Raw genomic sequence first — 27,150 nt, 5'->3', positions numbered from 1 at the left:
ATGAAGAAAATACTCTTATGATTTCTCAAGCAAACATTCTCAGCAGTCAATGGTTTAAGCAACCCATTCTTTGTCATTCTTGTACCTCTGGAGACCCAGACTTCACAGAGTAAATTCAACTTCTCACCTCCACACAGTACTGGGACAAAGCCACCACTGCCAAATGGTTGTGGGGGGAGAAGTCACAGTACTGGACAGTGCTATGATGGCCCATGTGGATTTCTGCCAACAGGCCACTGGTGTGAATGTCAAAGAGCTGTCAACATAAAACAGAGAGATGTCTATGAAAGTTAAAAGTGAAACTAATTTCCAAAAGAATACCCTCTCGTTTCAAACATAAGAGTACAAGTCCTAAAGAAAAAACTACTGATTATTGACATAATTAAGTCATAAAAAACATATAAATTAATATATATATAGTTTTTAAACACTGCTCATCTTGAAATCTGTTTCCTATAAAGAAAACTTATCATAGATGCTCTCTCAAGCAAGCTTAGGGAGAAATAAAACCTTTGTGAATACACAAATGTACTAGCCAAATTAATAAACTGAACAGTTTCTCTTAATGCTTGTTTATTCAAAGGGGAAAATGCATGCTCAAAAATGAAGATGATCAACACACTACAGAGCAGAGGCATGCTAAGATGAAATGGTTCCATCGTCTCTATTTCTTTTTGGAGCCCAAACTACTCCATCATCAGTCATTTCCCATTTTTGAACCAAAAAAAACCTGTTCAAATTTGAGTCATTTAAACTTCATTTCAATTTCTGAAAGATTTTTAAATACTGAATGTGGCGCTAGTGGGTAAAGAACTCCTCTGCCAATGCAGAAGAAACATGGTTCGATCCTTGGGTCAGGATGGTCCCTCCGAGGAGGGCATGACTGCCCATTCCAGTATTCTTGCCTGAAGAATCCCATGGACAGAGGAGCCTGGTGGGTCCTTAGGGCCGCAAAGAGTTGGACACAACTGAAGTGACTGAGCACGCATGCACACATACTCTTCCAAAGACTTTGCCAAATGATAAAAATGTTTATACCAATACACCATATAATGATTTAAGACCAAGGCAGTCTTCGGGAAGGAAAAAAAGAATTTCCAGTGGGAGCCATGAAAATGTTTTCTGAATGCACAGCCCTGGGAACATACAAAGGTGGTAAGCAGCACAGCATAAGGGGCCAACAATAAAAGACAGGAACTCATACTTAAAATGCTTCCCAGGACAAGCTGTTCTTAAGAATTAGTGGTTGATAGAGGTGTGGGAAATGCAAAAAGGCAAAATGGTTGTCAGAGAGGCCTTACAAATAGTTGTGAAAAGAAGAGAAGCGAAAAGCAAAGGAGAAAAGGAAAGATATTCCCATTTGAATGCAGAGTTCCAAAGAATAGCAAGGAGAGATAAGAAAGCCTTCCTCAGTGATCAGTGCAAAGAAATAGAGGAAAACAACAGAATGGGAAAGACTAGAGATCTCTTCAAGAAAATTAGAGATATCAAGGAATATTTCGGGCAAAGATGGGTTCGATAAAGGACAGAAATGGTATGGACCTAACAGAAGCAGAAGATATTAAGAAGAGGTGGCAAGAATACACAGAAGAACTGTACAAAAAAGATCTTCACGACCCACATAATCACGATGGTGTGATCACTCACCTAGAGCCAGACACCCAGGAATGTGAAGTCAAGTGGGCCTTAGGAAGCATCACTACGAACAAAGCTAGTGGATGTGATGGAATTGCAGTTGAGCTATTTCAAATCCTGAAAGATGATGCTGTGAAAGTGCTTCACTCAATACGCCAGCAAATTTGGAAAACTCAGCAGTGGCCACAGGACTGGAAAAGGTCAGTTTTCATTTCAATCCCCAAGAAAGGCAATCTCAAAGAATGCTCAAACTACCACACAATTGCACTCATCTCACACACTAGTAAAGTAATGCTCAAAATTCTCCAACCCAGGCTTCAGCAATACGTGAACCATGAACTTCCAGATGTTCAAGCTGGTTTTAGAAAAGGCAGAGGAACTAGAGATCAAACTGCCAATATCCACTGGATCACCGAAAAAGCAAGAGAGTTCCAGAAAAACATCTAATTCTGCTTTATTGACTATGCCAAAGCCTTCGACTGTGTGGATCACAATAAACTGTGGAAAATTCTGAAAGAGATGAGAATACCAGACCACTTGGCCTGCCTCTTGAGAAACCTGTATGCAGGTCAGGAAGCAACAGTTAGAACTGGACATGGAACAACAGACTGGTTCCAAATAGGAAAAGGAGTACGTCCAGGCTGTATATTGTCACCCTGCTTATTTAACTTCTATGCAGAGAACATCATGAGAAACGCTGGGCTGGAAGAAGCACAAGCTGGAATCAAGATTGCTGGGAGAAATATCAATAACCTCAGATATGCAGATGACACCACCCTTATGGCAGAGAGTGAAAGAGGTACTGAAAAGCCTCTTAATGAAAATGAAAGAAGAGAGTGAAAAAATTGGCTTAAAGCTTAACATTCAGAAAACTAAGATCATGGCATCTGGTCCCATCACCTCATGGGAAATAGATGGGGAAACAGTGGAAACAGTGTCAAACTTTATTTTTTGGGGCTCCAAAATCACTGCAGATGGTGACTGCAGCCATGTAATTAGAAGACGCTTACTCCTTGGAAGGAAAGTTATGACCAACCTAGATAGCATATTAAAAAGCAGAGACATTACTTTGCCAACAAAGGTCCGGCTGGTCAAGGCTATGGTTTTTCCAGTGGTCATGTATGGATGTGAGAGCTGGACTGTGAAGAAAGCTGAGCGCTGAAAAATTGATGCTTTTGAACTGTGGTGTTGGAGAAGACTCTTGAGAGTCCCTTGGACTGCAAGGAGATCCAACCAGTCCATTCTGAAGGAGATCAGTCCTGGGTGGTCACTGGAAGGACTGATGCTGAAGCTGAAACTCCAATACTTTGGGCACCTCATGCGAAGAGTTGACTCATCTGAAAAGACCCTGATGCTGGGAGGGACGGAGGCAGGAGGAGAAGGGGACGACAGAGGAATAGATGGCTGGATGGCATCACCAACTCGATAAACATGAGTTTGAGAAAACTCCAGGAGTTGGTGATGGACAGGGAGGCCTGGCGTGCTGCGACTCATGGGGTCGCAGAGTCAGTCGTACATGACTGAGTGAGTGAACCGAACTGAACTGAGAGGTTGTGGGATGGGGAGGGAGATGGGAGAGAGGTTCAACAGGGAGGGGATATATTATACCCTATGTCTGATTCATGTTGAGGTTTGACAGAAAACAACAAAATTCTGTAAAGCAATTATCCTTCAATTAAAAAATAAATAAATTTAAAAAAAAGAATTAGTGGCTGAGAGTGATAAAGGAAACTTTTCAAGTACGGAATAGGCAGTTGTCCCAATTACTGGGAAACAAAAAGAAAAGACATAATAACAGGAGTGGGTTAATAACACAAAAGAGTTGAAAAGAAAGACAGGAAAAGAATAGAGAAACCAAGAGTAAGAAACTGGAATCTCTGTGTGGTTAAGGGTGATCTTAGGGTAGCTTTGTTTTACCACAGTAAAATAAGAGCTGGCCTTCAGATTTTTAAAACAGGAAAGCATTTCACTCAATATAAAATTATTCTCCTCTTTCACTAGAACAGATATTTTTAAACGTTCGAATTTTACTCAACACCATCAGTCATTAGGGGAATGCAAACCAAACTATAATGTGGTGCCAATTCACAGCTAATATGACAGTTATTATACACCAGTGTTCTTGTGGCAATATTCACAATAACCAAAAAGTGAAAACAACCCAAAAATAAATAAATGGATAAACAAAATATGGTATATCCATATAAGATTATTATTCAGTCATAAAAAGAAATGAAGTTCTAACACATGCTACAACATGAATGAATCCTGAAAATGTTATGCTAAACGAAATGAGCCAGACACAAAAAGACTGACATAGTATGACTCCACTTAACGAAATATCTTGAAAAGGTAAATTTATAGTTTAGAGGTTACCAGGGGTGGAAGAGGGAGTTACTATTTATTGGTTACAGTATTTGTATTTGATGAAAAAGTTTTGGAAAAATGATAGATGCACATACAACATTGTGAATATAATGAATGCCAATGAATTGTGTATTTTAAAATAGATAAAATGGCAAATTTTACAAATCTTCACATCTTGTAAATGCAGGGCTCCTTTCTGTGTTTATAGACTTTAACAAACTTAAGACAAAAGGATATATTTCTCTTTGGTTTCCTGCTAAAGGGGTAAAAACCTATAAGCAACCAAGATCCAAGGGTCATAACTACTAGATCAATAATAATAATATAAAAGGTCCCTCCCATTAGTTTTTATACAACTATATGTATGCTTCAATTGTGTTCATTAAAACTGGAATCTCTTGGGTGGCAGAAATAGGGAAAGGTTGACAAAAGGATACAAACTTTTAGTTACAAGATAAATAAGGTTTGTGGATCTAACATACAACATGGTGACTATAGGTGATATTGCGCTATAAAAGAGAGTAAAATGTAAACATCTTAAAGGGAGGGAGGGAAGAAGAAAAGCAGACAAATATATAAGGTGACAATATGTTAATTAGCTCAATGAGAGTAATCCCTTCACAATATATGTTGTTGTTGTTTAGTCACTAAGTAACACCCAACTCTTTTTCCACCCCAAGGACTGTAGCCCACCAGGCTCCGCTATCTATGGGATTTTCCAGCAAGAATACTAGAGCAGGTTGCCATTTCTTTCTCCAGGGGATCTTCCCAACCCAGGGACTGAACCCAGGTCTCCTGCGTCTGCTGCACTGGCAGGCAGATTCTTTACCACAGAGCCACCAGGGAAGCCCTCACAATGTATACATACATCAAATCATCATGTTATATACACTTTAAATATTTTGCAATTTTGTCAGTCATACCTCAATAAAGCTGAAAATAAAATAAAATTGTAATCGAATATCGCTCATTAAGTTTTTAAAATTACCACAGAATGTAATGGCATTGGGCCCTAAATTGAACCAGAAGACCTGGCTCTCCAAATCACAGTGTAACTTTGTGCACATTACTACCATAGGGCTACTGCAACCTGCTGTGTCCTTTGGGTAGTTACATCAAAAGAAACTCTATATGAGAGCACTCTGAATACTACAAATGTAAACTGTGACAACACTGAAAAAAAGAAGGCATTTCCTAGGCATTTTTTGCATATCTTCCTCATTTACTTCACAGAAATTTCACAAACTTCAGCTGTTGATAAGTATTTCTGCTACTGCTGCTACTGCTAAGTCACTTCAGTCGTGTCCGACTCTGTGCAACTCCATCCCTGGGATTCTCCAGGCAAGAACACTGGAGTGGGTTGCCATTTCCTTCTCCCATGCATAAAAGTGAACAGTGAAAGTGAAGTCGCTCAGTCAGTCTGACTCTTTGAGACCCCATGGACTGCAGCCTACCAGGCTCCTCCGTCCATGGGATTTTCCAGGCAAGAGTACTGAAGTGGGGTGCCATTGCCTTCTCCAGGTAAGTATTTCTATCAGTCACCAAATCATACCAAATCATAAAATTTTAAGGGTAAGAAAGTACTCTGAAAGTCACTTAAACCAATGTATTTCAAATTGCAGGACGAAGGAGGCTGAGTGATGCAGCCAGCATTCCATCTATGTTTTAGATCAATTTCAGATACACTGGTTGTAAACAACATAAATTGTTTCTTTATTGTAGGACTTCTAGGGGCCATAAATATTATATGTTAGTATACACTAAAGGGGGAAAAGTACCTCTAATAGGGGAAAGTAATACATAACATTTCCAAACCTAAACCTGTTTGACCATGGAGACCTTTTCTCACAAGGCCTATGGACACTCCCGGAAGCATAGTTCTAAGAACTATAGGTGGTTAGGGCATCTGCCCCAAAAACATTCAGCTATACTTTATGTCAATAAATAGTGTAAAATGCAACAATCAATAAGTGTTTCAAGTTTCTTTAAATTAGACTAAATTTGGCTTTTTAAAATACCAGTACTTACAAAGACTTTATTTTTTGCGGCCACCATTATCCTAGCACCATCAGCAGACCATGAGCAGCATTTCACTATCACTTCCAGATCCTCCTGAGGCTCCTCTGAATTCAGGAAGAACTGCTTCACATTAATGCTTTTCCTCTCGTTTGCAGATTTCACATCCCAAAGCTTCAAATTTCAAAAATAAAAAAATGTTTTAAGTTTGTTTTGATCTCAAGTCACACCTCTAGAATTCCACCTGGATTAAATGTCACACAAATTATTCAAGTTCACTTAATGAATTATTTTTCATTATACATAACTTTTTATAAGGTTTTTAAATTAAGTATTCCAGTTTCATTCAGCACCTTCCTAAAAAGAAAAAAAAAAAGTGGTGCCCAAAAAGAATGTAAAACTATATAAAATGTAAAAGAGCCTTGCATGGTGTGGAGGAAGCTAAAGATTAGGCGTCGACAGCAAGGATGAGTGCTAAAGAAAGAAGGTAGGTATGACTCACGACTTGCCCCTGCTGCCCTCTGCTGTGCTAGGCATGAGCTGTGCCTCACAGTCTACTGTATGCAAAGCATGCACGCTACACACAGGACCCAGGCCAAGCTGAGCTACAATCTAGCAGAGCATCCAGAGATATACGGAAGTCCCTGAAAACACAAAACAAAGCTATGCTGAAAGGAAGCAAGACACCTTGTGCACTTGGTAGGGCTAAAGGGGTGTCTAAAACAACTGGATCCTGAGAAGTGGGAGACAAACCTCACTTACTAGCAAAGCCACCTGAGCAGCCCCAAAGACAAAGGCCTTCAAAAAAGATCTAGATTGGAAAAAAATAAATAAATAAAATAAAATAAGAAAAACAAAAAAGATCTATCTTGGACTTTCCTGGTGGTCCAGTGGTTAACAATCCATCTTTCAATGCAGGGGACATGAGTTCAATCCCTGGTCTGGGGAGTTCCACATGCTGTGGAGCAACTAGGCCTGTGCACAAATATTGAGCCTGTGCTCTGGAGCCCACGAGTCACAACCACTGAAGCCCAAGTGCCCTAGAGCCTCCAGCAACAACAAAAGCCACTTCAATGAGAAGCCCACACACCACAACAAAGAGTAGTCCCCACTCCCCGCAACTAGAGAAAGCCTTTGTACAGCAACGAAGACCTGACGCAGCCAAAAAAATAAATTTTAACTACTTTGTTTTTTTAATCCATCTTCACTCCCCTTGGCCTCGTGCAGTGTCCCAGCTTCACAGAATGATAATGGCTGCCATACACAGACCGAAGGTTGGTCGAGGACAAGGATTTAAAACAAAACGAACAAATAAAAATGCTGCTTCTCAGGCTTGAACTCAGCTTCCAAAGCACAGCTCTGAGAGTAAAACCAGATTTGACCAGCCAAACACAAGCTTCCCCAGTGCCTCAGTGGGTACAGAATCTGCCTGCACTGCAGAAGACAGAGTAGATACAAGTTTGATCCCTGGATAAGGAGAAGGAAATGGCAACCCACTCCAATATTCTTGCCTGGGAAATCCCATAGACAGAGGAGCCTGGTGGGCTACAGTCCACGGGGTTGCAAACAGTCAGACACAACCAAGTGACTAAGCACACACGTTTAAATCTCTCAAGTTTAAAGATTATATACACTAGAAATACAGCCAAACCCAAAACCTTTCCCCATGCAATAACTTCAGATAAACTGGATGAACCAAATGAAACTTCTGAAGTATTGTTAGCCCTTCTTGACACTAAAGAGAGAAAATCTAAACTCCAGTGCCAGAAGCTTCAGTCACATCAGCCAGATTATATGAGAAATCACATGGTTTCCCTCTTAACACAAAAAACAAAAGCAATCACTGCTTTGATTTAAGGAAGAAAAAGAAAACTAACACAACCCAATTTCACTACATCTTTTGCATGTGGGCCTGACTTTAGCTCCTATCCAAGGAGTGATGGAATTTCACATGTCGAGGGACCAATAAACACATGAATCTCATTCTGAGCTAGTAGTCACTGCCCTGTCTCCAGGGCCCAAGTGCACTCTGGCCCTTGTGTGGTTTAAATGGCAATTTTTAAACAAAACTCACATTTTGAAACAGTTTATCATCGGGGCCTGAAAAAAACATGTTTATCAACCTGATACACTACAAAACACTTAGATGACTGCAGAGCCATTTGGGGCAAGAAATAATTTTACAGTTCTCCATCGTCTTGGAAAATAAAAGCTTTACAGGACACTGACCTTGAAAGGCTGTTGCCCGGCATCACTCTGCAGGACGTCTGCTCACTGCATGTCACTGCATCAGCGCAAACAGCCAACGACCCTGGCCTAACAGCTCTGTGGGAAAGCCGCCACCGACGGCAGTCCTCACCCACAGCGCAGTGAGGTCTGCCCCTGCTGCCAGGCTCTGCACTCCACAACCACATGCGGTACTCTCCAACGAAAGCAGAATCCTGTCCCTGAGGACTTTTAAAATGTTTTTCCTTTGCGTTTCGAGAAGTCTTAATTCAATCCGAAGGGACATGGTAAAGGTTTATCATCTTGCTAACATGATGTGAGTCACTCGGAGATTATATAAATGAATCAGATACAGACACTACTCTCAAGGAGTTTAGAGGCCAGTAAAGGAGCTGAAGCTCCAATACTTCGGCCACCTCATGTGAAGAGTTGACTCACTGGAAAAGACCCTGATGCTGGGAGGGATTAGGGGCAGGAGAAGAAGGGGACGACAGAGGATGAGATGGCTGGATGGCATCACCGACTCAATGGACAAGGGTTTGAGTAAACTCTGGGAGTTGGTGATGGACAGGGAGGCCTGGCGTGCTGTGATTCATGGGGTCGCAAAGAGTTGGACACGACTGAGCGACTGAACTGAACTGAAAGGAGGTAAGACAAGCACATAAATGACTAATGGGACTTTCCTGGCGGTCCAGAGGTTTAAGACTTCTCCTCCCAATACCAGGGGTATGGATACAATCCCTGGTTGGGGAGCTAAGACCTACCTGCCCTGGGGCCAAAAAACCAAAACATAAATAGAAGCAATATTGTAACAAATTCAATGAAGACTTTTAAAAAATATGCTCCCCTTTAAAAAAATAAAATCACAAAATAGGTCAGATGAGTCATTTGAAAGGGAAACACACAACACAGTAGAAACGCTTTACCAAACCAGTGGGCTTAAGGAAACACTTTTTACCTCCTCACTCTCCTGCCTGAAGATCAGCCTCTTTACAACAACTTAAGACGGACACAATTTCAATACCAAAATGATACCCAGGAATTCAGGCTAAGGGGTCAGCATAAGTGAAGGTACAAAATGGGAAAGCAGAGATAATGAAAAGGGAGAACAGGGCAGTGTGGGAGCAACAGCAAGGGTCTACATGCTCCCGTACAGAACTTGCCTGCTCTGAGCCCCCTGACACACACTTTTACCAGCTTCATGGTTTGTTAATGACTTGGTTTTCTCCTCACTAGACCCTGAACAACTTCAGGCCAGGAAATGTACTTTTTTTCAAAAGTGTTTAAAAACCAAACGTCTAGTACAGAATCTGCCACATAGTAAGTACTCAATAAATAATCAGTAAATTCATTTTAAGAGAAAAGACAGATTATTCCCATGTTTCAAACACAGGTGAAAAGAGACAATAGTGTTAGTGAAACAAAACAGGGTTCTGCAGATAGAATACATATATTTACCTCCATACCCTCCCCAAACCCACATGAAACAGGAGTAAAGAGAATTTTCCTCTCTAGGCATATTTTGAATACTCTCTTATAAAATTAAACATTATTTTAAAACATTAAAAAAAAAAGAATGGGTACACTTAAAAATATGATAGCAGAAATTTAAAACAAAATAGGAGGAGAAGAAAATAAAGCTAAATAAATTTTCCAAGAAGCAGGACGAATGGATGAGGGGAGAAAAATAAGAAAACATCCCAAACAGACAGACATTCTAGAACAAGAAGCCAGATGAGAATAAATCAAATGATTAAAGATAATCTCCAGAACTGATGGACATGAATTTGCAGATTGAAAGAAGCTACCAAGTGCCAAGAACAATAAACAAAGACAAACCCACACCAAGGCATATTGTCATGAAAGTTATAAAAAGAGAAACACTGGAAATTTTACAAAGATCTTAAAAGTTTCAAGACCAGGAAAACAGATCACATACGAATCAGAATGGCTTCAGACATCTCAAGAGAAACTTCGTGAGTTCAAAAACAAGGAAGCAATGTCTCCAAAATTCTAAGAAAAAAATTATTTCCTTCTATATGCAATCAAAAATATCAATTAAATATGAAGCTAGAATAAAGGCACTTTTAAATAGACATGGTCTCAAAAATTTCCTCTCAGAGATTCTTTCTTAGAAAGTTAGGGGAGATTTTCCACCACACTAAGAATAAACCAATAAATTCAGGAAACGAGGGTTTCAACTGAAGAGAAAAGCAGGAGGATACCAGGATGGTAGTAAAGGGAGATCCAAGGATGGCATCTGAACACTGGGGATAAATAGTATCACCAGTCACAATGGAACAAGATAGAACCCTCCAAGAAAATCATTTCTAAGAAAAGAAAATGTCAAATCAAATAACTGAATTATTTAAGAGCAACTTAGACAAGGGATGGCTTAAAGACGGATGAGTGATATGCACATTTAAAAAAATAAGCAAATGAAAACACAAAACAACACTGTTAACTGTCCAACACATTTAACCCCAAAAAGAACAAGGTATCATGTGAGAAAGGAGGGGGAAAAAAAATCGTCATATACTACATGGCCCAACTGTGATCAGTCAGGATGAAGTAAATCCTGAACACTGGTCTAATCAAAACCATGAAAACATACAGGAACCATAAAAAGTAGGTCAGTTTGGGGAAGAAAAAATGAGTTTAGTTTGGAGGACAGAGTTTGAGGTACGGTGTATTATCTAAGTGTCAGCACATGAGCAGACAGTTAAAAATGCAGGACATAAGCACGTAAGAGAAACGAGGGCAGGACAGAACAATGTGAAACACACTCACGTGAGAGAGGAGAGAAAGCCGTGAAACTGGCTGACATGAAACAGAAAAAAGGTGAAGGAGGTGGCAGCCAAAACGAGATGCTTGAGGAACGGCCATATTTTAATGGGAAGGAAAAAGTTACAGAAGGGGTAAGAGGGACAGGCTTCCCTGGTGGCTCTGACGGTAAAGGATCGGCCTGCAATGCGGAAGACCTGGGTTTGATCCCTGGGTTGGGAAGATCCCCTGGAGGAGGGCACAGCAACCCACTGCAGTATTCTTGCCTGGAGAATCCCCATGGACAGAGGAGCCCGGCGGGCTACAGTCCACAGGGTCACAAAGAATCGGACACAACTGAGTGACTAAGCGCAGCACAGCAAGAGAGACAGGAGAAGAAAGAAGAAAACATTGATGTCAAATGAGGAGTTTCAAAAAGGAAACGCAGGTGGTCAACAGGAGTATGATAGCAAGGGAAAGAATAAAAATTGGATAAAGAAAAATACTGGATCCCACACTCATCCAAAGAGCTTTAGATTTTACATCAAAAATAATGAAAATGATATACAACTGGATTTTACTCTTCAAGGGAATACACAGAAGACAGAACCAGGCTGAAAAAGGGTGAAGCAGTGAACGAGTAGTCAGGAAATGGAGGCAAGTGTAGGGGACTTAAAGGTCTAGTCAGAAAGAAAAACTGAATGTTTCAGAGGATAACACAATCAAGGAAGAATCAAAGGGTTTTCACTTTTTTGGTTTTATAATGCTTAGGAAGGCCCAAGAATATCTGTAAGTTGTGGAAGGGGGTTCAAAAGAAAAGAAAAACTGAAAATGCAACACAGAAATAACCAATGGGGCAAGGTATCAGAAGAAGAAGGAAAAAAGAAACAGCAGGCACAAGTAGAGGACTTCCTGAGAAAGGAGATGAGAGAAAAGAAGTGCAGTAAAGCCTTTTACTTCACAGGTGGCACTAGAGGTAAAGAACCTGCCTGCCAATGCAGAAGACATAAGAGACACAGGTTCGATCCCTGGGTTGGGGAAGATCCCCTGAAGGAGGGCATGGCACTCCAACCCACTCCAGTACTTTTGTCCGGAGATTCCCATGGACAGAGGAGCCTGGCAGGCTATGGTCCATAGGGTCACAAAGAGTCAGACACAACTGAAGTGTCTTAGCATGTAGCGTCTTTTATGGCAATTTCTGAGGGAGCTCATGATGGGTAGCTCTTGGGTGGTGTCAACCTTCTGAATAGGTATGAGATAAGGTTATCTCCATAGAATGAAAGAGATATAATGATAGGGTTGAGGGCTTAAGAACAACAAGAAAGGTTTGGAACAAGCACTATGGTGAATTCAATTCAGCGAACAAACTTGGCAGCAAAGAAGGCCTAGTTGAGTTGTACAAATTGAAATTGTTAAACAGATAAATGGCCTGGTTTCACAACTTTCTTCAACATTAAACAACCTAATAGTAATGGAATCTTCCCAGAACTTAGAATTGGCAATGGAGATAAAAGGAGAACCTGCCTTGAGATATAAAATGCTTTCTTGAAGTCATTCTCTTAAGTAAAAACCAAAAACTCATAGGACTGAAAGAACCTTTCATAAGAGTGCTGCCTTCACCAGGCCTCTGAAAAACCTCCGACATGGATCATCCCAAAGAAGACACAGATATTTGGTATTTACAGAGAACATGTCACAGAGGCCAAATCCGTTTATCTGAATGTTCTAAGAATGCTCCCAACATCTACTAAACGCTAGGAAACTCTATAAAGTAATGTTCTATCCAGAAAATCCCTAGATGCCCTGAAGTAATCTATACAAAAATGAGATATCCTCAGTCAACAAAGAGAGGTTAGATTCAACCAAAGGATCAGCATCAACAGAGTTTAGCTTGCTGTAGGTTAAAAGTCACCTAGTAGCATTAACAAATCTCTGGAGATTCTAACAAGTAAAACAGAGCCTGGTGGGTTCAAGTATTTCCCTGGAAGAGGTACATGCCAAGAAAATCTACTGAGCACATGTTTTGAGTACAACTGTGTACAATGAACTTCAGAGAGTTACAACAAGATGACAAGGTCTCTGCAGGTCATATTTAATCTTATTTATATTTAACCTTATCAAAGAAACCTATATTTAACCTTATTAAAGAAACAGAAGACACATGAAAATGACTAAACTGAACCGTGCAACAAATTCATAAGTGGAGGGCTCCCCTGGTGGCTCAGTGGTGAAGAATCCCCCTGCCAATGCAGGAGACATGGGTTCAATCCCTAGTCCAGGAAGACCCCACATGCCACAGAGCAGCTAAGCCTATGGGCCTACTGCTGAGCCTATGCTCTAGATCCTGGGAGCCACGACTACTGAGCCCACGTGCCTCAATTACTGAAGCCTGTACACCTAGAGCCCATGCTCTGCAACAAGAGAAGCCACAGCAATGACAAGCCTGCACACTGCAACTAGAGAGTAGCCCCCACCCAACATAGCTAGAGAAAAAGCCCGTGCAGCCATCAAGACCCAACACAGCCAAAAACTTTTAAAAATAAATATATATATATATATTTTTAATTTACAAGCAGAAATCAAAGATCAAGCAGTTTCCATCTATACATACAGATACAGGTAGATAGATATGTATATATATTCTCACAACCAGATGGATGGATGTTAAGAGAACACTCTCTGAAGAAGACTTTGCATTTACCGTGTGTTAAATTTATAAAGTTGAGGGTCATCAAAAATTATAGACAAGTGAATTGGAGGCAAAAAAAAAAAAAAATTCAAAAAGACTAATGAAACACATATATAGGGACAGTAGCTGAAATAAGCGCCCAAAATGATCTTGCCCAGAAGTGACAATTAATGTACTGAATAGGAACAGAGATAAAAATGATGAAGGTGAAGACCTTAGAGGTGTGTCTGATGAGCCTGGGTTTATAAAATGGAGAACTTGGTACTTTCATGTTCCAGCTAAAAAAGGCAAAATGAAAACAGAGGTAGAGAGTCCATCTAGCAGCTATGTGTTGAGATAGAGAGAGATGGAAATATACTGCAGAAGGTTGCTATGAGACATGAGGGTCTGACACCATGAACCAGACCAAACACTACAGCATGGGAGGGAGATGAGGAAGTCAGAGAAGGACTGGATTCAACACGAAAGGAAGACCAGAATAGCGGCAGAGACAGGAAATGGCAAAGAAAGTGGCATTAAGATCTTATTGAGAAGGTGGAGATTTTAAAATTTTAGTTTTTTTATAAACACTATAGATTCATATCAATGTACGGCAAAAACCACTACAATATTGTAAAGCAATTAGCCTCCAACTAATAAATGGAAAAAGTAAAATTAAAAAAAAATAAATTTAAAAAATAAAAAATAAAAGATTGTTAAAGGGAAAGGAAAAAAAAAACACTATAAATTTCAGGAGACTGAATAAGTTTTTTTTCCCTAGCTCTGACTTTCCCCCCATGATTTCTCAAGAACAGGAATACAGGAACATAAAAAGCAGAATAAGGGAATGATAAATAAAAGCAAGAACTTTACAAACTTCATACCATAGAGCTCAAAAGGTTTTATAAAATCATAATTTAATATAATGCTTAAAATAATGAACTTGGGCTTCCCTGGTGGCTCAGCGGTAAAGAATCCACCTACTAATGCAGGAGATGAGGGTTCAATCCTTGATCCTGGAAGATCCCACATGCTGTGGAGCAACTAAGCCCATGTGCCCCAACTACTGAGGTTGTGCTCTACAGGTCAAGAACTGCAACTGCTGAATTCCCCATGCCCTAGAACCCATGCTCTAGGAAGAGAACAGAAGCCACTGCAATGAGAAGCCCACACACCCCACCTAGAGAGTAGTCCCCACTTGCCAAAACTAGAGAAAAGTTGGACGAGCAACAAAGACCCAGCACAGCCAAAACTAAATATTAATAAACACATTTCGAAAAACACTAAAGAATTTCAATTATACGAACTTTAAAGCACAGGGTAGTAAACCATTAATAAACAATCATTATGACAAGGAATTACATTAAAAATGCTCCTGGAAGGTGAAGGAAGCAGCTTTCTGTAGCAATGTGAAAAACAGAAACCTATTTCCATAACCCAAGTATAAGATAATACAGTTATGAAAACTCACTTTAACAATGAACAAAACCATACCTTTAATGTTCCATCAGCTGAACAACTAGCCAAAACCTGATCATCTGGTGAAAATCTGCAGTGACTGACTGAATTTGTATGGCCAAACATGGTATTTCGACATTCTTCTTGATTCAGATCCCAGAGCTATTTGAGAAAGATAAAAAGATAACTGAAACATTACCACTGAATGGGGAAAAGTTAGAAATCATGTACAGTTCTTCCTCCCCTCCCACTTAAGCTTTTCCAGTTATAGGAATATGTTCAATTCAGTTTGACAAAGGTGTCAAACATAAAGGTGAGCATGTAATTAACAAGTAATGGGGCGGCCTTTAGATTAGCACCTAAATCTAAGGGACCTGAAGACTTACCTAGGCTTTCATCTGAGCACTAAACTAGCCATTGCTTATTTTTAACAAAGCAGTTTGAAATTATTTTTTTATTCAGCTCTATAATAAGTAATATGTAAAATAAATTACATTTTATTTGTAATTTTTTGAGATGCTAAGTTATCCAACTCTATAAATGGTCACTGCTAAGATTTCCCAATATAAACCTTGAGTCTACTAACTAGGCTAAAATCTATTAACACTCTAGAAAATGATTCAAAAATATAAAGACTGTATAGATAGATATAGACTCATCTGACAGCAAACATAATGGATCAGAACAGCAAGTTAAACAACCCTTCCTGGAAGCAGTCAACCAAATCCAGAATGTGGGACACTCCACAGGAAAACTGACTCAATTTCTCTAACAAATCAGTGGCGTAAAAAAAGAGGAACCAGGAAGGAGAACGTTTATAGAATAACTAAGTATCTTAAGAGACCTATCAACCAAATGCCACTTGAAGTTTGGATTCTGACTGGAGTAGGTTGCCATCTCCTTCTCCAGGGAATCTTCTCAACCCAGAAATCGAACCTACATCTCTTACATCTCCAGCACTGCAAGGCGGATTCTTTACCCTAGCACCACCTTAGGAAGCCCAAACCTATGGCAGAAAGATATGTTTTGAGACTAATAAGAAAAAAGGAATATGGACCAGGTATACTATGAAATTGTTTATTATGCTAGGTATGATAAAGACATGCTATTTGTTTTATACCTGAGAGATACATGCCAAAGTATCCTGAGTGAAATGATGGGATCTGCTATAAAATGCTTAGTCCAAAAAAAAATGGGATGTGGTAGGGGAATAAAATATGATTGGCAAAATGCTGACAATTGTTGGAGCTAGGCAATGGACACCACGGGGTTCATGATTATTCTTTCTCCTTTGGGGTATGTCTGAAAAGTATAAGCAATGTAAACAAAAGGCAACAGTCAGCTCTGGTGATTTATGCTACCTAGGTTAAACAAAGAAAGAGAAATACTTTATGTCCCAAAATTAATTTTGGTAAAAATCCTTTGGGAATAATCAGTAAATGAGGTAAGTCCTGATCCTTATGTCCATCTCCATCCCTGGGCTCCTTTAATCCCAGTCCTAGATAAACCCAGATCTGCAGATAACACAAGTTACGTGGGGGCAACTTCAGATTTACATCTTTTCATTGATTTCTCTCAGTTCAAAAAGCACAAGAAGTAAATTCTAACAGACCTCATGGAAATGCAGGTGTGGAACGACAGGTCTTAAAGTAAAACTTGTCCTTAATTAAAATGGTTGACCAACCAATAACCACTTCCCACATCTTAGAGAATTTTGTCTATATTTAAAAAAAGGAAATATGAACTTCCTCATCCTACAAAATGTTAAAAGGAAACGTCAAAAGTTATTCACAGATATCTGTTGTATATCTATCCAAACAATTTTCCATCTTGAGAAGCACTAATTTTAATTAATTTTAATTAAGTCAGAGAAAGACAAATACTGTATGATATCACTTATATCTGTATAAGTGAACAAGCTAGTGGTTACCAGTGGGGAGAAGGAAGGGAGGGGAAGATAGTGGCAGAGGACCAAGAGGTACAAACTATCGTGTGTAAAATAAGCTACAAGGATATACCGTACAACAGTTTCTCTATGGGAAAGCCACGGGCCCTGAGCCTGTGATTATGAGCTGCAGTAACCATGCACACCCGAGCCAAGGATACCCATATTTCCCACCATACAGATGGAATACGCCTGTCAACACAAAGGGAAATGGGATCCAGAGATGCAGGAGGAGTTTGAGGGCCTGATAATGTAGTTCAGGCATCTGCAATCAGCTATGCCTGAAGACAGGTTCCTTCCATACTTTCCAGTTTCAAGAGCCAGTAACATTCTTTTTGCTGTTGTTCCTTAAGCTAATACGAAAGTTTCTATCCCTATAACCAAAAGATCTTTGATTAACACAATATATGAAAAAAAAATCAAAGGAGATGTTCTGATATATCTATTAAGTTTATCTACATGATTCTCATTCACACTTACTTTAAGGAAGTAGTCATTTGAACCAGTGGCTAAGAGAAGGTGATTACTGTTGTTGGTGAAGTGGCAGCAATTGACTTGCTCTGAGTGCTCATCATAGATACGCACTAGTTCCCCAGTCATTGAATTCCAAATCTGAAGAGAATAGAGAGAATAAAGTTTACAAGTACCTTATTTTCAAAGGGAATATAGAGAAGCAAAGCAAATGTGAACTGTTTTGCAGATGTTATCCATCCTGTCTGCCAGGTTTTCCCAGTCAGACATGATGCTAATGAATACCTCCCCCTTCCCTAAAATGTCAGCATTTTGCTAGAATTTTTTTTTTAATTACCTGCAAGTAATGCAAAACATTACATTTTTCAAGGGCAAGATTTCACATGTTCAAATGAATGATAGCAGGCAGAAAAGTGTTATAAAGGGGATGGGATAATGGACTTCAGATCAGAAAAATTAATCACAGCCAGTCCAAGGCCCAGCTCTACCATTTTTAAGTTGGTATATCTAGTCAAGTCCTTAATTTACCTGCATCTCAGCCCCCCACTCTGAAAAATGGGAATACTTGCACCTCTCTTCCACAATTCATGGTGTTGAATGACAAAGAACTTGACAAGTGTTCTGCTGACTTCAAGGTACTAATAAATAAGTAAAGGCAGATGTGTAAGTGGGGAAAAAAAATAAAAGCTAGGGAAACCTAGCTTTCAATCATGGTTCCACTGCTGCTACTACTGCTAAGTCACTTCAGTCGTATCTGACTCTGTGCGACCCCAGAGACAGCAGCCTACCATGCTCCTCTGTCCCTGGGATTCTCCAGGCAAGAACACTGGAGTGGGTTGCCATTTCCTTCTCTAATCATGGTTCCACTAGGTATTAGTTACCTAGCCTGGGCAAGTGACTTCATCTCTGAACTTGTTTCCTCATCTGTAAAATGGGATCAACACTTACCAAGAAGTAGTGAGAAAAGGATAACGTAATATGAGTAAGTGTATAGTATAAAGCCTCACGCAGTGTTAAGTTCTCAAGAAGTCTTCTTCATGGTTACTATGAAAGTAATCTGCTCCATTGAAGAAACAAAAGAAATAAATTACCTAGTGATTCTTTACTGGGCTTTGGACTGTTAGAGGTACTAATGGCCCTTCCACAGCATTTTGTTTTATCCTCTCAAAGCACTCCCCAGAAGTCCAAAGAGTTTATTTCAAAATTCTTCAATAAGTATTTCAGCCTCTTGCTTTAAATTTCTTACAAACAGAAACTTGAGCCACATAGCTCTGACTCTGGAACAGCACAGAATGGCCAACTCCAAGTCTGACTCAGAATAGAGGCTACAAAGTAAACTAACTGGTTAGTTGTAAAGCCACACAGAGTCCAATCTATCAAGAAGTAGATTTTTCCTGGACACTCCAAGGTCCTCTTCAGGTAGGTGCAAACTTCAGGAAAACTTTCAAGTCTCTTTCATATTTCCAGGTCCACTAAGGCCCACCCCACCTATCCAGATTCAGCACCCCACACCCCTTTTGGAAAAAAGCCTACAATGACGATTTCCCTCCATTTGTCAAATAAAACATTCCTCTAGACTTCAGGTTCTCTTCAATTCCACATAAATGCTCTGGCTTAAAGCCAAATTTAGGAATAAGAGACAAAAAAATAATTAAAGGTAAAAATCAATGGGTTTTCTTTTCTCTATTTACTTTGTAGACTAGTAACATGATTGTTAGTATGTTTATTCATCTAGTTTTGCACTGAATACAAGACAGTTCATAAAGATAAAAAATCTGGGCTGCATTTCAAAGATTATATATTTTACAACAGGAATCAATCTCAGACAATAATTTTCTGCAACAACACTTCTGATCACAATACACTTGGAGATTTCAATTGATATTTAACTCACAGACTTATCAATAAATAGCAGGCAAATTCATTAATTTGAAATTGTTTTTCCCAGCTGCCTGATAAATATCATGGGCTGATCAACCTAGGCATTTTTGCTAGTGCTTATAAATAAAAAATTTTAGACAGCATTAATTTATAATGGATAAAAACTGGTTGGCCTCAAGTTAGTCGATAAACAGGCTAGAGTCCTTTAACCCAACTTATTCTAGTCCCTCAGTAACAGAAAAAGAAAATGAATTTTATGGTGGTTACAACTCAAGAAGAAAATAGTTCCATACCTTCACTTTCTTATCCACTGAGCAGGTTGCTATAAATCTGTCATCTGCAGAGAATGCACAGCAAAGCACTTCATCATCATGAGCCTTGATTTCTAGAAGTTTCTCTCCTGTTTCAGCTTTGAATACCTATACACACAACAATAAGATCTTTTTACTATAACTGCTTACCCATGGGTCATCATTCAATAAAAAATGTTTCTTTAAAAGATCTTAATCACTATTATTTTGCAAGAGAAGTGAACCTTGGCAATATCAATCCAAAAAAATCAAAATTTATCAGAATTCACATGCCTTAACATAAAAAAGAAAATTGTCCCTTGTTAAATGTTTATAACATCAAAAAAAGAACTGACAGGACAGCTTCAGTTCTTGAAAACAGCTTAGCAAATTCTTAACAATCAACAGAAAACAAATTATTCAATATGCTTTCTGTGGCTCAAAAGCCAAATCAATACAAGTAGTAATCAAGTACACATATAGAAGTAAGGCTTACAATCATAGCCTTGCAATCTTAATTTTTTAAAAAATACTATTTATTTATTTGGCTGCATCAGGTCTTACTTGTGGCATGTGGGATCTTTGTTAGTTGTAGCACGTGAACTCTTAGTTGCAGCACATGGGATCTAGTTCCCCAACCAGGGACTGAACCTGGGCCCCCTGAGCTGGGAACGTGGAGTCTTAGCCACTAGACCACCAGGGAAGTCCTTTGTAATCTTAAATTTAAGTGTTTTAAGACTAATTTTTGTTTCCTTCAAAATCAAAAGGTTCAATACCAATTTAAAAAAAAAACACTCAATCATGCTGTCTGAAAACAAATGAGAAATTAAAGAAAGCACCTTCAAGCATCTTAGGAAATAGTCTAGTCCAATTCCTATTTACAATCAGAAATTTTCCCAAGACTGTGACAAAAAAAGGTATTTGATTTAATCAGCATGTTTTAATCAGAGCCCTGTTCACTGCACTATGACATCCTTCTGTCCTTTAACAGTGATCATTTCCTCATTACCCTTAGCTGGCACATGGGTGACAGTAACTGAATGCTAAGGTAAAAGGCACTTCTACAACACTTGGCAAGTTTAAAATTATGAAAACACACCACCATATCTTTTAAATCTATAGAGATATCTTTCATAAGATGTTCAAGAGATCTCAATGTTCCTCTACTCCTAATGTGTAATTTTCTTGAGTTTCAGAATTGAAATATACTCTAATATGCACACAGGAATTCCCTGGCAGTCTAATGGTTAGGACTTGGCACTTTCGCTGCCAGGGCCCAGGTTCAATTCTTGGTTGGGGAATTAAGATCCCACAAGTCATGTGGCATGGCCGAAAAAGAAAAAGAAAAAAAATACACCCAGTATTAGGTACATGACTCAATTTTTCTCAAAAGAAAGGTTTACCTGTAAAGTTTTATCAGCTCCACAAGAAGCTATTCTTTGACCATCTTCAGAAAAGCAAGCATGGTAAACAGCATCTGTATGGGGGCGGACAACCAAGCGGGAGAGGTTCTTCATGTTTTTTTTGTTTCTAAATATAAGGAAAAAATGAACAGAAACCAAATAAATGTAAGTAATCATTTTCTTTCCATAATAAACTCTTTTAACACAGTTATGCTCCAAAAAATAAAAAACTCTTACATTACCAACATGTAAATGACAGTGGAGATCACCTGAAGTAAAAAAGCATAACAGCAAGCAGCATCTCAAGATAAAAGTTACCCCGTATCAAGCAACCTATCATGTATTATAAATATCCAGTTAATCAAATAGACATCATTTTTTATCTTCCTCTGATACTGTAATAACAACATGTGCAGAGAAAACATTATGAAAGGAAAAACCTCAAAAAAAAAAAACCATCTTTTTTTAAAAGGAAAGATACCAAAATGAAGCTCATTCCCTAACTAAAATATGACATTACACCCACCATTATGATATGCACTTTAAAACTGCTCTTCTCTAATTATTCCAATATAGAGGGGGAGAAAAGTCATTTTCTTTGTATCTTAATCTACTAAATACTATTCCACTACTATATATATTATATTACTTTACAGGGCTAAAGGATAAAGGAATGTAATGCACATACTTAAAATGGGGAAAGTATTAGAAGTGTCTGAATTACACACACATATACACCCCAGTCACTATGAGTAAGTATGTTAAATGATATCACCTTAAGAGTCAAAGGTTAGGAGTCAGAAAAACCTAAAAGGCCACCCTAGTTCTACTACTTATTGGATGTGTAAACGTACACAAATAACGTAAGCTAGTAAGTTTCCTTTTCCTTATATGTAAATGTAAGTAACGATACCTATTCTAAGCAAGTGTCACACACAAAATAGACCAAAGGACAAAAGAGAACACAAAGGTAAATCAGACTTAAATCTTGCCTAGGAAGTATTAAACTTCACTAGAAGTGATAAAAAACAAGCTACAAAAACTAGAGTGATGAGAATCCAGAGGATAAACAGGTAAGGTACCAGCAAAATTCAGAGAATAAGATTAAGAAACTACTTTCCACTATCTATCTACTCAATTTCTCAAAATTCGGAAACTGCCAGTCACAATGATGCACATATAGCCAAAAAGTATTAAAGAACAAATGAATCTATGAATAAGTGATTTCTTTGAAAGCTGAAACTCAGTTAAGTTTATACGAACCGAAACTTTCTACAGAAAGAACAGAAAAGCTTTCTAGTACTGAAAAATAAAGCTTCTTTGAACATGACCTGGTCAAGCCTAGTTAAGGCTTACCCAGTGGCCCAGGAGTAAAGAACCCAGCTGCCAATACAGGAGACATGAGCTCTATACCTGACCCTGCTCCCACATGCTGCGGAGCAACTAAGCCTGTGCAACACAGTTACTGGGTCTAAGCTCTAGAGCCCCAGAGCCGCAACAACTGAAGCCTGTGCACCCAGAGCCCGTGCTCTGCAACAAGAAGCACCACAGTGAGAAGCCCGTACATTGCAACTAGAGAAAAATCATGCAGCAACGAAAATCCAGCACAACCAAAAATAATCAATCAATTTATTAATAAAAAAATACAGCTATAAAGGGCATTCCTTGGCAGTCCAGTGGGTGGGACTCCATGCTTCTACTGTAGGGGACACGGATTCCACCCTTGGTCAGGGAACTGGGATCTCACAAGCCACAGAGCCAGAAAAAAAGAAAAAACAATGATACAGCTATAAATGACTAAGCATCAAAGGGTTGAAATACAAGTGATGAAATGAGAAAAAAAAGAAAAAATAATAACAAACTCAACAATTCAAAAGAGAACAAGAACTAAATCTATGCCGATCTGATTATGAGACCAAGTATTACAATTCTATTTTAGTCACTAAGACACAAATTCAGTTGTATATATTACACCAACTATATAAACCAGGCAAAATAGTAAATGCTACTTATTCTTAACAACAACTACTAATATTCATGGAGCACTTTCTAAGATCTAAGTACTGTTCTAAGCAACCTACAAATTCATGTTTACATATACACACACATTCATTTAATCCTCACAATAATGCTATGAAATAGTACCACTAGGCAAGAGAAGCTGAGTTAACTCTCTTCTATTTACACACAACTAAAAAACTGCACGAGCTAGGAGTCAAGCCCAGGCAACCTAGAACCAGAGCCCGCCAGGCTCCTCTGTCCATGGAGTTCTCCAAGCAAGAATACTGGTGTGGGTACCCATTCCCTTCTCCAGGGGATCTTTCTGACCCAGCGACCAACTCTGGGTCTCCTGCTTGCAGATGGATTCTTTACCAGTTGAGCTAACAGGGAAGCCCAATAAGGGCTTTATGCCAGGCAAAGTACTCATCACTTTATATCCAATATCTCATTTAAACTGTCACAAAAACAGAGCTTATTTTATTTAATTTTTTTTTTCAGAGCTTATTTTAAAGCTTTGTTATTACTACTCAATGTATGAGAAAGGAAAGTAACCTGTTAACTTGTTCAAAAATCACAAAACTCTTAGGTTCGAGAATTGAGTCACAAACCTAGGTTTGTAGATTCAAAAACAATGCTCTTCACTACTACAATGTATTTTTAAGTAAAGCATTTATAGCAATATTTAGGATGACTTGTCAAAAGTCAACTTATAGGCAAGCATCTATTTCAATGGACTCTTTGAAAACATATGGTTACTTTTCTAGAACTTTTCAATAAGTAAGAATGCTTATTAAAAGTTTGAGCCCTTTCCAAAGTAGTTAAATCTTCCTGGAGTGAATGTATTCGCTACCTGAGAAATAATGACACAGTCAGCGCTCTGCTCCCTCTGGTTTCTCTCCTAACCTACTTACACCCACTCCAGGTAAAGCATTCCGTTATCGACCTCCTGCTTGGCCTGCAGCTTAGCTTGCCGATAAACCTCTGAAGTTTCCAGTTCACAGAGGCCCAGTTGCACAATATTAGGAAATGGCTGTCGTCCAAGAAGATGTCCATTTAAAGATAAAAACTCCTGGAAATTCTCACAGTCTGTACCATCCTATGAACAAAATCGAATTGCTTAGAAACATAACCAGAACCAAGATCAGACATTTCTCTGTTTCTGTGATCTTGTCACTTTAAAGGCTTAAATATTCTCTATATGAGCTAAAATTAAATAGCTAACCATTAGGTAACAAATACACAGTGATCCTCTTCAGACTTTTAAACACAGGGTAAAAAAAGTCTCATTATCAAAGTACTGCTCTAACACATTCTTTTTCCTAAAAAAAAAAAAAAAAAAAATCACTGAACACTTTATTTCCCAGCTTTCAAATCTCAATCCTATCCACATTCCCAGTAGGAAAGTAGACAAAATAATGAGACTAATCAAGATTAAAGTGAGGAAATTATTGCTCTTCACCTCTTCTATTGTGCTCATCCCCAATATTAAATCTAGAATTAAATGTATGTCCTTTAAGGACTTATTTTTAATATTAATATATACCTTTTCATCCAATATATGCCTGTATTCCACAAATTCATGAATCAGATGAGCAGGGCCTACAAGTTCCGTTTTTGCTTTAATCCAATCCAGGGAAAACATTAAAGCACACAGTTCCTTTAAAAACAAAAAAAGTAAGATCAGGAGCTCTGTTCAAGAAAACAAAGCATTTTAAATCTACCATCATTACCCTAACACTACTGAGAGAAACTTAGCAGATACCTAGAATTTAAGGACAAGAAGGAACATATCATTAATAATTCCAAAGAAACAGAAAATGAACCTCACAGCTTAACTCAAATTTCAGTTGGACTATTAAGACTTAAATATAAAACAGAAACTTCAAAAACCACCAGAAGATATAGATATTTATTATTCTTGTAACCCTGGGGTGAAGGAAATTTTCATACACATGACACCAAAACAAAATATCAGAAAGAAAAACAGTGATGCATTTAACTACATATAAACTCAAATCTTCAATACATTATCAATATAAATAAAATTTAAGACAAAAGATAAAACAGGAAAAGAATTTATTTACAAATGTATGGTAGATGAGAACTTAGTATTTTTTCTTATAAAAATTATAACAAGAAAAAGACAAACACTCCAACAGAAAAACAGGTAAAGGCAATGGATGAGAATCAACTCACAAAATAAAAAATACAAATGGTCATGAATCTCACCAATAATCAAAGGGAAACAACAAACATTTACGTTTCATTATCATCAGATTTTTAAAAGATTAAAAGGAATGATAAGAATATTAGCTAGAATCAGAGGAAATGGTCACTCTTGTACACTGCTGGCAGTGATATAAATCAGAGCACTCTTCTAGAGGACAGTTTGGCAATCTACATTAAAATTCAAGCTGTATACATCATCAACCCAACATTACACTTACAAAGGTGTCCTAAGAAAATAAGCCAATCGAGTGTGCTTAAGTAATCTAACCATCCCTGAAGCAACTGACCAACCATAATGTAGCTATACAATTAAATAGTATACAGCTTTAAAAAAATTATGTTTAAAAAAGTATTGGGACTTTCCTGGTGGTCCAGTGGCTAAGACACTGCCTTCCCAATGCAGAGGGCCCCATTTCAATCTTTGATTGGAGAACTAGATCCTCCCACATGCCACAACTAAGACATTCCCATGCTGCAACTAAGATCCAGCACAGCCAAATAAATAATTTTTAAGTATATAAAAAATGCTAGCTCGAAAGAAAATTATATCAGTCTATATCAACTGACAAAAAAAATAACCATAAAATACAATTAACTAGAAAAAACAAAATATAAGACTATATTCCTATCAAGATCCCATTCTGGTTTTAAACAACAGGTGTGTGTATCTGAGCAGCAAAATGACCTAGAAAACTACACACAAAAGCATTAGCAATGGCTATGATCTTCACTTAGTTTTTTCTTCAGTTTTCCAAAGAAAGTAAGCCACTATTTTTAAAAATCAAGGGGAAAAAAGATTAAAAAATGAAAGGAACTGAATCCTATCACACTATCATACATGTCAAATGTTTTTAAAAGGTGCACTGACCCAGTAATTTCACTTCAGCGCATTTCCAAAGGAAATAATACAGGTATGAAGACAAACAAGAAATTCATTACATCATCATAAGGGGGGGGGGGGGGACTGAAAACCTAAATGTTCAACAACTACAGTTTGGCTAAGTAAATTAGAGCATAGATAGATATTTATTGGAATACCATCATTTCAATGTTGATTATTAAACAAACGATTTTGCTAGGTGGAAAAAAGTAGGCTACAATACACCATATTCATAATCAAGAGACGATATACCTTAGCACAGAAAACTTATTCAAAGTACATATGTTTTCTAAAATGTTAACATTTTGAAAGGACTTCAAATATCATCTATGTGCTGATGATTCCCAAATTTTATCTTTATAACATAGCCTTCCGCAGAGGTTCAGGTTGGTATACCCAACTATATGCTCAATATTTTCAGTCAGATATCTTAATATGTACAGCAGACTTAATATATTCCAAATGAGTTCCTAATCGTCCCATTATCCTTGGAAAAATATTTGTTTGACCCACAGCTATTCCCATTTCAGTTCACCACAACTCCAATCTTTCCACTGCACAAGTTTAAGTTATCTTTGACTCCTCTTTCTCTTATGATACACATCAAATTCTCAGCAAATCACAATGATCCCAACACCAAAATCATCACTTCCTTTTTCCATGTAGAAGGCTTTTGCCTTCTTCTGAGCACCTACTATCCCTTGACATAGTAGAAATCTATCTGTCCTGTATCAGTATCTCCCCAGCATATAAGTTCAATGAGAGGAGGGACTTTGTGCCCGTGGTATGGTGTTCATAATAAAGAACATATCAGTACACAACAGGCACTCCATAAACATTTACTGAATGAATATACCTTCCCAGCCTCCATTTCCTCTCAAAACTTAAAAACAAATCCATATCACCCACAAAGATAG

At 38.2% G+C, this 27,150-nt stretch overlaps 1 protein-coding gene across 5 annotated transcripts in view; it reads right to left on the bottom strand.

The window, feature by feature from the left end:
* Positions 1–27,150, bottom strand: part of APAF1 (apoptotic peptidase activating factor 1) — an 82,494-nt gene that overhangs the window by 32,137 nt on the left and 23,207 nt on the right. For 4 of the 5 annotated variants that reach the window (XM_065937340.1, XM_065937374.1, XM_065937347.1 and 1 more), the window contains exons 11-18: positions 24,668–24,781; positions 24,036–24,220; positions 21,124–21,250; positions 19,724–19,849; positions 17,559–17,690; positions 15,170–15,295; positions 6,031–6,192; positions 128–256 (exon numbers count right to left, since the gene is read on the bottom strand). In XM_065937340.1, the coding sequence (XP_065793412.1) occupies positions 128–256; positions 6,031–6,192; positions 15,170–15,295; positions 17,559–17,690; positions 19,724–19,849; positions 21,124–21,250; positions 24,036–24,220; positions 24,668–24,781 (1,101 nt within the window). The remainder of the gene's footprint in view (positions 1–127; positions 257–6,030; positions 6,193–15,169; positions 15,296–17,558; positions 17,691–19,723; positions 19,850–21,123; positions 21,251–24,035; positions 24,221–24,667; positions 24,782–27,150) is intronic. The other variant, XM_065937366.1, reaches the window with a different exon arrangement.

Source organism: Muntiacus reevesi, chromosome 1 (assembly GCF_963930625.1).
Source record: "Muntiacus reevesi chromosome 1, mMunRee1.1, whole genome shotgun sequence".
Lineage (NCBI taxonomy): Eukaryota > Metazoa > Chordata > Mammalia > Artiodactyla > Cervidae > Muntiacus > Muntiacus reevesi.
The sequence above is the reverse complement of the archived record's forward strand: the minus strand, read 5'-3'. Positions and strand labels throughout refer to the sequence as shown.